Source organism: Lepidochelys kempii, chromosome 3, assembly GCF_965140265.1.
Source record: "Lepidochelys kempii isolate rLepKem1 chromosome 3, rLepKem1.hap2, whole genome shotgun sequence".
In the NCBI taxonomy this organism is placed as follows: Eukaryota; Metazoa; Chordata; order Testudines; family Cheloniidae; genus Lepidochelys; species Lepidochelys kempii.
In genome coordinates, this window is record NC_133258.1 from 129,578,536 (window position 1) to 129,591,644 (window position 13,109).

The 13,109-nt window shown below is 39.4% G+C and overlaps 1 protein-coding gene across 2 annotated transcripts in view; it reads right to left on the bottom strand.

The window, feature by feature from the left end:
- Positions 1–13,109, bottom strand: part of GNPAT (glyceronephosphate O-acyltransferase) — a 40,351-nt gene that overhangs the window by 19,581 nt on the left and 7,661 nt on the right. Inside the window, exons 2-8 of one of the 2 annotated variants that reach the window (XM_073338018.1) lie at positions 10,141–10,329; positions 5,900–6,076; positions 4,213–4,342; positions 1,675–1,802; positions 1,307–1,382; positions 345–496; positions 122–252 (exon numbers count right to left, since the gene is read on the bottom strand). In XM_073338018.1, the coding sequence (XP_073194119.1) occupies positions 122–252; positions 345–496; positions 1,307–1,382; positions 1,675–1,802; positions 4,213–4,342; positions 5,900–6,076; positions 10,141–10,329 (983 nt within the window). Of the gene's footprint in view, positions 1–121; positions 253–344; positions 497–1,306; positions 1,383–1,674; positions 1,803–4,212; positions 4,343–5,899; positions 6,077–10,140; positions 10,333–13,109 lie in introns of both variants that reach the window. The other variant, XM_073338016.1, reaches the window with a different exon arrangement.

A 13,109-nucleotide genomic window follows, 5' to 3' on the forward strand; every position in this document is an offset into this window, starting at 1 on the left:
CTCCCAGCATGGAGATGAAAAGAAAAATGCTACTCTCCAGCCTTCGCTGTTTCACATGAGTCAAAAACAAACAAATTATAGATTTGAACCCAAACTATTGGGAGATCAGATGTTCTGGTACCTTGGGACCAAGTTATGAGGACACCAATTGATTCTGCCAGATGCCAATGTTCTGAGTGATACAGGCTGCCCAAAATACACATGTATGCTTCCAAAATTGTCGCTGAGGATTTTTCTGGCTTTCAACAACCCCTGAAGTGAGGAGAGGGAAAAATGTGAGTTGATATTGCAGGGATATACAGAGAGGCAAATACATTGTATTATTATTGAATATATTTACATACAGATGTAGACTCTTTGGGCTTAGGGACTCCTAAAAGTTCATATGCATAGAGGGATTCTTCTAATGTCCTGTCATAGCTGATGCTGACTGGAACAAGGTAGGTGTCAAAAACCTCTCGTTTAAAAAATGGCTCCATCACAATACTGAGAAGACCTGTAAATAGGTGGGTGAAGGGGGAAAAAAAACAACATTCTGAGGCTTCTGGAAAGGAAATTAAGCTGAATTGCAATTGAAAGGAGGCATCTGGTTGTGTACCAATAGACAAAAACTATGTTAGAAGATGCGCTTTGTGCTCACACGATGCAGATGCAAGCATAAGCCAAAGTTGCTGTCTGTGCTTTAAAACAATGCAAATGAAAAAAGTGTTACATTTGATCAAATACCTGTGCTGTATTTACACAACAATACTACTGCTTTGCATTCACATAGCATCTTCCATCCAGCAATCTCTCAGCACTTCTGTGATGATAAATAACTGTTGTTACACCCATTGCAGATGGGAAGCAGGGAGAGGTTAAGTGATTTGCATCAGGCCACACAGGGAGGCAGTGTGAGAATCAGGAATCTTGTATGTTTCTATTATTTGTATTGTGGTACCATCTAGCAGCCCCGGCCACGGAACAGGAGCCCCTTGTGCTCGGACGTATACAACACAACACTAACCAGTACAGTAGGCTGGTCTGGAGGCCTACAGGACCATTCCATACAGCTCCTGAATTTGTCCACCCCACAACAGACTTGCTCTACAAAATGGTGTGTGAGGTCACACTGCACGGAGGACACACCTCATGTGCGATGTTATGCCATTTGGTGCCACACAACTACACATGGTCACTGAATACGTTGGACCACCTTGCTACTCTCCCACATTCTATTGTTTTGGTTCCCCCCAGCAACCCAGTAAGGTACTCTAGTGAAAATCCCCAAATTCAATGAAGATTTTAACTTTTTCAACCAACGTACCAAACTTTGGAGTCAAAGTCTTCGCGGTGCGGCTTCTGGTCCCCTCGAGAAAAAATTCAATTGGGGCATAGCCATTCTTCAAAACAAAACAAAAAAATAAGTTGATTGGGGGAAAAAAATCAATATGATAATGTTTAATCTTCTCTCTCCACATAGTAAAAAGGCTTATTTTAAGCTGGGAGTCACGCAAGTCTAACATCAGGCATCACTACACCTACATTCATCCATCACCTCCAAAGCAGCATATAGTTAAATTAACCAAATAAAGTTTTTTGCATTAATGTATCTTTCATAGAACACATGTGCCAGTAAGGTCAACTAATGCTTTAAAACGTACTTTTAAAAAAATTGTTCAGTAGTTTATTTACCCTTATCATTGTTTTTACATATTCAGCAAAAACTGCCCAATAGAGTCTGTTCCCACTGAACGTACGTCGCATAAAAAAAGCGCCTGACCTTCGTAGCAGCTCACCAACTATTTTCATTCCTAGGAAATCTGTGGGGAAAAAAACAAACACAAAACTTATTGATTGACTGTGCCACCGAATATTAATCAGTTTCCCTGAAGCTCTGACCTCAGCTGTTGCCATAAAGGACTAATTCTTTGGGGATGTAATGTAAATAGCCATTGTTATACTGACACAAAGTCCATAGTAATTTCAGGCTTGGTCTACACCGCCAACTTATGTCGGTATAACTAAGTCGCTCAGGGGTGTGGACTTTTCACACTCCTGAGCAACAGTTATACTGACCGAACGCCCACACAGCGCTATGTTGACAGGAGGGCTCCTCCTGTTGACATAGCTACCGCCTTTGGGGAGTACCTATGCCAATAGGAAGAGCTTCTCCCTTCGGTGTAGGTAGTGTCGTCATTAAGCATTGCAGTGCTGTAAAATGTAGACAAGCCCTCAGTAATCCTGAGAGGGAGCAACACATCCATTTAAATATATTCTAATAGATCCAGAGCTGATGTAAGTTGGCCTAGCTCTATTCAAGTCAATGAAACCAGGCCCATTTACAATAGTTGATGTCTGGCTCGCCAACTTTATGAGGCATGGAAAATAGGAACTTGAAAGTACAGCTGTTATGCGTTTCCTAGTCTTGAGGAATCAGGATTACTCCTTTCTGGGTTTTGGCAAGTTATTTAGATCACTTGCGTTATAACAACGAATTGTTTGGGGAGTCACATAATGCAGGAGAGTTTGAAAACAGTTTGACCTGTTAGATTCTTGGATCTTCTTCTGATGCACTATATTTGGGAACCTTTTAAGGTTGCACAGTGAATGTCAAAGTCAGTAAACACAAAAGTTACAGTTCCAACAGCAACATGAACTTGGTTGCCATGAATATCTTGTATAACTTTATAGTGCAGTACAGAGTAAACGATAACACACATATTAAGGTACACATCTCACTAGAAAGAGAAGAATAGAACATATACACGTGCAATACAGTGAGCTCAAAGTTTCAACCTTAATTTCTGGTGACTAATCTTAACATATTAAAAATATATTTGGGATTTAATGTCTTATATTGAAAAAGAATAAAGAATAAAATCTGTAATCACCATTAGTGCCTAACATACCTTAAATCCATAGTGTGTTGTAAGGCACAGTAAGTTCTGAACATAGCTGAGGAACTAACGTATATTGCAGTGCCATAAATGACTTAGGGTGCATTCATTTTGGTCTAACTCTGCTCCCATTAACTTCAATGGGAGGAAAGTTAAGCTAATACAGAGTACTTCTGAAAACTTTGTAGGATAGTACCACTACTATCATACAACGATAGGTGTATACCTAATATATAAAGTAATTGCCACATCTGCAGCACCTTGCATGTGAAGAGCACAAAGTTAAGTCCCTAAGACTGAGCGCTACCTACTGACATACTGAAAAGCGCATAATAAGGTCTCAGCTAAAGCTGGGTTTTCTCATGCAATATTTTTTCTGCTGGAAAATGCTAATTCATCAAAAGCAAAACGTTCTGTGAGAATGTGTTGATTTTGACAAGTCTTAACAGAAATCAGAACAGGTTTTCAATTAAATCTTACATGGTTCCCTGCCAGCTCACCTGCTCCCTCCCACCTCCCAAACAGCCTGCTTGGTTGGCTACCAGGGAACCCAAGCTCCCAGTTCTCCAGTTTGCTTGTTGCAGAGCCATGGCTCCCACGACTTCCAGGCTCCTGTGTCCTCCTCCACAGCTTGCCTGCTTCCCGGGGCTTCCCAGACTCCCAGCAATGCACCTATAGCTACTCGGGAGTCCCATGGTCTAAGCTCCCTGGCTCGCTGCTGTGGAGCCAGGGCTCCCAGGCAGCTTGGCATTTCATTTGCACAAAAATTTTCAAGATTTTGGATTTTCATCACGGGAGATGAAATTTTTTCCAAAACCTCACTTTTCTCAGGAGCGGTCAGAACCTTTTTCACAAGATCAGATGTTTACAGGGGCACTTAAAAAAAGCCACGCACAGCACAACAGACATATGAAAATGTTCTACTGCACATATGCAGCTGCCAGTATTCAATCATACCAAATCATCCTCCTCCAAACCAATTTCCCCTCCCGCCCAACTTGCTCAAGTAGATACTCTTCAATAAGTAATAATCACATAACAAGTTTCAGAATCCAGCTTCAATTATCTGCATGTATAGGAAAAAACATGGCAACTTTTTAAAGTGACATAAGTATTTTCCCCCACCATTACTGAGAAGTGCAGTTAGTGGGATTTTGCTCAAACATGCTATAAAAAAAATTCACCAATGAAGTTTGTCAGAATGTTTTAACCATATGAAAATGGGGGGTTATTACAGAAGTTATTTCAACTTTAATGCTGGTAGCTAGTACCAGGCACCTGCTATAATAATATCTCTGCATCTTGAAAATGGATTGTTAAAAGAAATACTTGCCCATTCCTGCAGCAATGACGGGCAGAGCCAAGTCATATGTGTATAACAAATAAGATAGCATCAGAAAATCTATATAGCTTCGGTGACTGGGCAGCAGGACAACTGGATGCTCCTGAATGGCTTGTTGTAACTAAGAACAAACACAAACAATATTTATGGGAACCCCTTTCATGGAAGCTATCACTGCAAATTCCAACAAGATCTCAGAATAGAATGGATTTTGTTTCAAGATGACATTATAGTGAATTTCATTAGAGGGTGGTCCTTGTGTTTATCAGTAGTCTGTAATTCTTTCAGTTTTTGCTGACATACAACTTGGAGCTACAGTAACACTAGCACTGGATCCCATATCTATCTAGAGTTTCTCAAAGGAGAACTCCCCTTTAATCATATATCTAGCAGGACCACTCGATAGTGGGAGATGGGTCATGGAAGACTGCTGACATTTAACATGTGTTCTGATTGTCTTAATGAGTCACTACATTTCAGTATTTTATTTTCGGGGCATTCATACAACATATGGAGAAACATGATCTTTACTTTCTATTCCTTCCAACACCCCTCTGAAGTGCTTTAATATATTTTGGATATTTACTGAGTTAGATATAACGGATATAGATTATAGTGAAATTCTTTGAAATACATATTGATAAGCTAGCTTCTTATTCTCTCAGGCATACCATATACCCATCACCATGGTGTAACTCCAACCAGGTTCCCATGTTTCTATTAGTCACCAATCCCATTCTTCAGTGCTTATGACCATATCCCATTTCATCACGGGTCCAAACTTTACTTCTAGAACCTTTCTTTATCAGCGCCTACTACTAAACATAAATTAAAGAAAAAAAAATGGGCTTATGCCTTTTAGAAACAAAACTTCTTTCATAAAGTTTCCCCAAACACCATAGAGAAGTTACTCTTATGCAATTTTATTTTAATTTAATTAGGAATTCAGGCCCTGTTCAGTAAGACTCTATACTGACCAAAGAACTAATAAAATGGTAACATCATAAGAGAGTGAAAACTGAATGAATGAGAGGAGGAAAATATTTAGACAGACTGTGTCTTTGTTTTGTTAACTATTTAACTTCAAAGACTAATTAATATTCTGGAGAAAGGAAATCTTCAATAAAGATTACTCCCACCATTTCAATAAATGCATGCAAAAGCTCACACGCAGCTTCTGAGCCTGCCAACAAGTCCTTGGTGGGGGGGATGGGGGAGGGGAAGCAAAGATCAGACTTGACATTCTTGATATTTCCAAGGGAAACACCAAGAAAAAACCTTGTTAGGCCTCTCTTCATACAGAATCAAGGGTACAAGCACAAATAAAAAAAATTCTTTGTAGGTCATCTTTAGGAGTTACTGTTTTCTCGGTTTCAAAATTTGTCCCAGCCACAAGCCTATCTAATAGCTCTGCACAATGGGATAAAATGCATGAATTATTTAAATCTGCTGATACTTGTGTACTGAAATTAGGAGTTTAGATTCTCCTTTGAATTCTTTATTCACATCTAGGTTTCTCCCTTTTTAATTGTTGAAAAGGATAATCCTAGTTAACACAGGCCTTGCCACTTTTATTCTTTAAAACTTTTGAATCTATGAATTTGGGTGAAGATTGAGCGTCTATGCCTGAGTGAGTAGTATAACCACCAGTTATGTCAGCCTTTATACCAATACTTACTTTCTGAATTCCTTCTTCATTCACACAAACCCTCTGGAAAAGGCGTTTAAATATTTTGCTCAAACTAAAAGCAAAAAATCGAATAGCTCCTATGTGTAAATTGTGACCCATCTCATCCAGGATTTCAATGGCTTCTTCTTGAATAATATCAGTGGACTCACCCATCTCTTTTGATAGCTAAATAAAAAGCAACAATAAGATCAAAAGTCATTTCCCATAATTTTTTTTTAAAAGGCTGTTCCACAAACTATACCTATTATTCTGTCAAACTAAGAGAAAGGTATTAAAGCCAATGAAATGTAATACATTCTAAATGTTTCAAACATTATTTTGGGGAAATGTGGGTTCTGCTTTATAGGACAGGCATAAACCTAATGTTACCGATTCCGTTTTATTTCAACAACAAAAAAAAGTAAAGCGTGAACTCCTCTGAAACACAGTAACTTAAGTGATTACCTTCTGAAACATAAGTTTCATACAAAGGCTGTATTTATATTTATAATAAGCCATTAGGATGCACTGGCATATATACGTTATACTAGATTTGTATTTCTTTTAGGAAGCTTACATTTTAGAAGAGGATTTATTAAATTGCCTTTCTGACAAATGCATGCTTTGGTCTTCTTTCACTGATTAATAAAAAGTTAATTTTAAAAAGCCAGTATTCTTAAGACACATTTGTAGAAAAGTTTTAAAATGCTTTTGGGGTAAGATTTTAGTTACCCGGGGATATCCACTCCATTACTCATGCACTTCTTTGTAATGTATCCTTTTGGCAATGGCTAGTTGAAATGCATACAAAGTACCATCACTACAAATGTTGCATATTGATGTTCAGTTTTAATTCTTGCAAATCTTTCATTTGGGAGATTGTTACTATGGAATTAAAGAGTGGGAATCTCCTTATTCAGTATATTGACTCAAAAAACATTTAACCTAAAAGATACTCTTTATGATTAAACAACTAAATAAGGAACATGCATGTTATAAAGGCATGGAGGATGCAGTGAACATCAGTGAATTAACCATGTCTCTTTAGAGAGGTGTACACTATTTACCTTATTAGTAATGTTTTCACTTCTATAACGGTCAAGAAATTTCTCTTCTCCCACCCTCCTCCATCCCAATAAAGTGGCCATTTCATTATCAAATCGATGCATTCAAACTTCCTTCTCTACATAATTTATTTCATCCTGAATAGTTTCAAGTCTAGCACAGCCCGATTATTTTAGCAACACAGAAGAAACCAGCGACTACCTTCTCTAACCCCACCAAACAAAAATCAATATTTAACAGGAAGTAGATTTTTATTATTTATTCAGGGCAGGCACTTTGTTCTCCTTCATTCGTAAAATGCTTACCAGCACACCTATCATTCATGAATAAATAATTATTAATTTATAGAGTGCATATCTCCTACAGCAGCTAATTACTTATGCCATAAAACTAGGAAACAAGAAACCCATATAAACCACAAAAAAAAAAAAAAAAAAAAATCAAACAAATGCAACTCAGCTCATACCCTGAAATTTTCTAGACCAGTTCCAGCAAATTGCCAAGGAAGAAAATTCCAAAGATGGTGGGTGATTCACTCAAGTGAGTACGTTTTCCCCACTCAGACAGCAGACTGTTGTGCTCTACACCAGCTGTAGCTGGCAGATATATTCCCAAGACAGCCCCAAGTAGAGCATCTTGCAATAGTCTGAAGAAGAAATGTTTGAGACTGGACTGTAACTGGCAAGATCATTAACCTCCAAGGATGAGTCTACATTGCAGCTGGGAGTATGCCTCCTAGCCCGGATAGACAGACTCATGCCACCTCTACTCAAGCTAGCATGCTAAAATAGCAACGTGGACGTTGCAGCAGGCGTAGCAGCTCGGGATAGCCACACAAGTCCAAGCCTGCCGATCCCCAGGTCTGAGCTTGGATGGCTAGCCCAAGCCACCACCTCCATATTGATATTTTTCATTCACTAGTTCAAGCAGAGCTAGCGTGAGTCTGTCTCCCGGGGCTGGAAGGCTCGCTCTCAGCTGCAGTGCAGACATACCAAGTGCGTGGGGGATTTCTGAGTAAGGGCTTAACCACCACTTGTTTCAGCATTGCTGGCAGCTTGCCCTGCTGAAGGGATGGTACTGAAATTAGAGGAGGAGTGGTAAGTAACCCTTATGTTTCAGTTGCTAAAACGCTTTCCACTATAAAAACAGTCACAAGAACCTTTTAAAAAGAAACTAACAGCTCCATGGTTTGCAGCAGCTTTTAAAATGCAGCTGGGAGAAAGCCATTGGGCTAGAGAAGAGCATTTTCTTTGTCTCATGAAATTCCATGCAGGGTTAACATAAAAACAGCCATACTGGGCCAGACCAACGGTCCAGCTAGCCCAGTATCCTGTCTCTAACAGTGGCCAGTGCCAGATGCTTCAAAGTGAACGAACTGAACAAAGTGAGTGATCCATCCCGTCATCCAATCCCAGCTTCTGGCAGTTGGAGGTTTACGTACACGTGGTGCATGAGGTTGTGTCACTGACCATCTTGGCTAATAGCCATTGATGGACCTATCCCCATGAATTTATTTAATTCTCTTTTGAACCCAGTTATACTTTTGGCCTTCACAACATCCCTTGGTAACAAGTTCCACAAGTTGACTGTACATTGTGTGAAGAAGTACTTCTTTTTGTTTGTTTTAAACTGCTGCCTATTAATTTCATCAGGTGACCACTAGTTCTTGTGTTACATGAAGGGGTAAATAACACTATCCTGTTAACTTTCTCCATGCCATTCATGATTTTATAAACCTGTTTCATAACCCACTTTAGTCATCTCTTCTCTAAAATGATCAACCCCAATCTTTTTAGTCTTTCTTCATATGGAAGCTATTCCATACCCCTAACCATTTTTGTTGCCCTTCTCAGAAAATAATATATTAGAAATGGAAAAAGTATAGAGATGAGGTAACCAGAACCGCATGCAGTATTCAAGATGTGGGCATATCATGGATTTATAGAGTGGCATTAGATATTTTCCTGTTTTATTATCTATCCCTTTCCTAATGGTTCCTAACATTCCATTAGCATTTTGACTGCTGTTGCTGCCTATTGAGTGGATGTTTTCAGGGAACTATCCAAGATGACTCCAAGAATCTCTTTCTTGAGTGAGAACACCTAATTTAGACTCCATCATTTTGTACATATAGTTGGGATTATTTTTCCAATGTACATTACTTTGCACTTATCAGCATTGAATTTCATCTGCCATTTTTTTTGCCCAGTTTAGTGAGATCTCTTTATAACTCTTCACAATCAACTTTGAATTTATCTACCTGGTGTAATTTTGTATCATCTACAAATTTTGCCATCTCACTGTTCACCCCCTTTTCCAGATTTTATAAAGCTGTTAAACAGCACAGATCCCAATATAGATCCTTGGGAGACCCTACTATTTATCTCTCTCCACTGTGAAAAGTGACCATTTATTCCTACCCTTTGTTTGGTTAGCAGTTATAAAGTGTTAAAAACTGTCATTTCCCCTACATTGCCATTTGTCCCCATCGCCATCCCCTCCGTGGACCTAATACATCATCCGTGTCCTACCCCATCTGGGAGCACCAGACAGGGCAGGAATTCCTTTAACTTCTCGGGAGGGGCGGAAGGAAGGCAGCCAAGCCAGGTTCCCACTGACAACCTCCTGGATCCAGCAGCCCACCTGAGTCTGGGATAACGGCCTTCTCTTGCTGCCAGCTAATGCAGTGAGTCCTGTAGCTCAAGCAGTAGCAGGCTGTGCTGAAATGCTGAAAGTTCAGGCTTCAAAACCTGATGATGATGCATGAGGGGAAGGAGTTGTTACAGTTGTTTTTACTAATTGTTTCCTATTTGTTTTTACCATTCTCCTTTAAAGAAAGCTAGGAAATTTCATTAAAATGTATGCTTATGTATTTTATAATGTTGCTTTCTTTCAAGACCCATAAAAAAAGTCAAGCAGGGTGGATAAACTGTGCAACATACTGGCATGCTTGTAAAATCAAAACACTGCTTGGAGATCATCTACCATAACCCTGTGGGTAAAACAGTGTATTTATTCTGCCTGCTAGCAAAGGGTGGTGTTCAAGTTCTTGATTTACTGGTCTTTCCAACAACAAATAAATAACCTGTCTGACAGAGATTAGAAAAAGGATTCTCCCCTCCTCCCACACAATGTCTATCTGAATTTCACCTACTACGAATTAGAGACTTGATGTTTGGTCTCACCTGTTTGATAACATACTGAACTTGCTCAGACTGCACAACACTATTTTTAATGGCACTTGGTTTGCAAGCTGAAAGTCCTTTGTAAATGACAGGAGTGTAACATTTCATTGCATATCGCAGGTCACTGGACTGCCGCCTCTCCTCCAAGATATCTTCAAACTCATCCCTTTTCTTTGATGTGAGTTCTTTCTGCTGGGAATATGCAAACACAGAATGAGACCATATCTTAAACCAGCCAATGGTATTCTTAGATATATCAGTTCAGCTTTATTCTGCTGTCATGTAATACTTTTGCAATGTTTGTTTATTGAATTCTTAAACAAATTTCCCATGCATAAACAAATATTACATAGACGTAACCTTCCCCACCAAAAAGAGCTTGGCAGAACAAATGGGCTTTGAAAGTCAACAAGGACCACAGAGAAAGTGCCTTGCCTCCAGCATCTTCTTAATTAAACTAATGGGTTGTGACTTAAGCACTTCTGATTTCAACTGTTGCAATTACATGCAAGGAATGAGGTGATCTCTGAGATATCCAAGATGCAACCCATCTAAGGCTAAGGATAAATCAAACTGGAAGACAGTGCAAATCAGGGAACACAAGTGTAAAAAGGGTCCTTGAATGAAACACCCTTTACCCAGTGCAAAATGCAATGGCCAGTTTGTTAAAGTTTCTGGGTCGCTTAAAGTGCAGGCTCATGCAATACATACTGTATTATATTTATCCATCTGGAGGTGAGAAAGGCATGGATCACCACGGTAAGCTCCACATATAAAAGAAGAGGACCTGACCTCCCTCTGGCCAAACACAAATAATAAAAAGAAAAGGCGTACTTGTGGCACCTTAGAGACTAACAAATTTATTTGACAATAAGCTTTCGTGAGCTACAGCTCAAATGCATCCGATGAAGTGAGCTGTAGCTCACGAAAGCTTATGCTCAGATAAATTTGTTAGTCTCTAAGGTGCCACAAGTCCTCCTTTTCTTTTTGCAAATACAGACTAACATGGCTGCTACTCTGAAACAAATAATAAATAGATTTTTTTGGCCACTGATACTAACTCAGTATCCTGAAGCAACGGTGGATCCAACAAGACCTCAGGGAGAAAAGCTGAGCAACAAAAGGCAAACTCTTCCATTTGAAAGGGATATTTCCTATGCCAATTGCTCTGGCTAGTCCCCTTAGTCTTGCTGGGGCTGTGTTTCAGCCATCTTGCACCCATCAAAACTCAAGCAGCAGCAGCACCAAACTCTAGGCAAATCAATTTACTGCACTGGCTGGACTCAAATGAAATGGAAACAAAACTGACAGTCATCTGCACATTGGAGATATAAGACCTCATGTTGCCTCAATGTATCCCACAGAAACCTCACAAATATGTTGAGCAAGAAGCATAATGAGATAGAAGCCTGCAGCAACCAACACAAGAGGACCCTTGAGGCAGACAGGCACCACCTTCTGTGCTCTCTTGGCCAGAAAAGAAAAGAAGTCACTCATCCCTGCCAGTGACCATAACAATACCTTGCGGTCAACACAATCAAAGGTAGCTCACAGACCTAGAAAGGCATGGGTCCAACTCAAGTGGTGGCCTGAAGAAGAGAGATATAAATGTTCCCATGTTGCATTTAGGAAGCTTATGCTCAAATAAATTGGTTAGTCTCTAAGGTGCCTTTTCTTTTTAGGAACTAAAATAGTATATCTATTCATACTACAAAACTCATCATATAGCCTGCACCCAACTTTTCTGCCTGTATCAGGTATGTGGGAATTTCAAACTCATCTGACAGAGGTGGGTATACTGTAAACTCTTTGTTCCAGGGAGAAAAAAAGCTATATTTTCTACCAACACCACTGGGCATATGAGATAGCAAAGGGCACAGTAGTCTCCTGCATGCATCACAGACTCACAGCTATCTCAGTACTGCAGTAAAAACCCCAGCTGCTACTGAAATAGGGCTTGATTCAAGTCCACTGAAATCAAATGGAGTCTTTCCAAGACTTTAGTGGTCATGGACGTGGCCCATAGTCCCCAGGACTTTGTTCATAATTGAAAACCATGTCTGAGGGGCGTGCAAATGGCAGGGAAGTCCCAATTATATTGAGATTGCTGGCAGCTACTATCTAAAAAGTAATAAAAAAATACTGTATGTGTGATGTGGCTAAGTTAACCTTGCTATTAGAACCTTTACTCTTACATTTTCCTTATTTGTATTCCAAGTTGCAACTAATTTAGCACTACTGTAGTTTTTTGCATTTTGTTTCTCTTTTTTTTTTTTTAACATAAAAGAAAAATAAAGCAAAGTGCCTTAGGCTATGGCACTATAGAGATGCACAACTCCACAAGTCTTAAACTGCACCAAATGATAGTTACACAAAAATCTGCAACAGCAGCATTATACAGCTATTGCATAACTCAGATCTGTGCAACATTAAAGTGTTGCAGATAATTACGAAACTAAAAGCCTAATAAAATTGTTTTACTGTGCTTACAATGAAAGCAAGTTTACAGTTGTTTACTACTATGTTATTTTAAAATCCGTTTGATCATGCTTGCCAAACAACTCCTGCACATAAAGATGAAGTTCTGGGTGATTTTAAAATTCAGCCATTCAAGTTACTTGTATACAAAATGAAACAGAAGTATACTTTTTTTACTTGCTTATCTCACTTAAAAAAAACAACAGATTTTACACAAACTATCCAAAGCAACTCGTATTTGTGTAAAGACCAAACACCAAAAGAACAAATTGAGAGGTGAGAATTTACAGGAAAGGGAAAACAGTAGATTAAGGCTATGCCTACCCTGCGCACCTTACAACGGCGTGGCTATGCCACTGCAGGTGCATCATTGTAAGGTGCGCTGTGTAGCCGCTCTTTATCACTGGGAGAGAGCTCTCCAGGTGACAAAATAAAACCACTTCAGACAAGGGGCAGTAGCTTCATTACCGGGAGCAGAGGGCCTGCTGCTG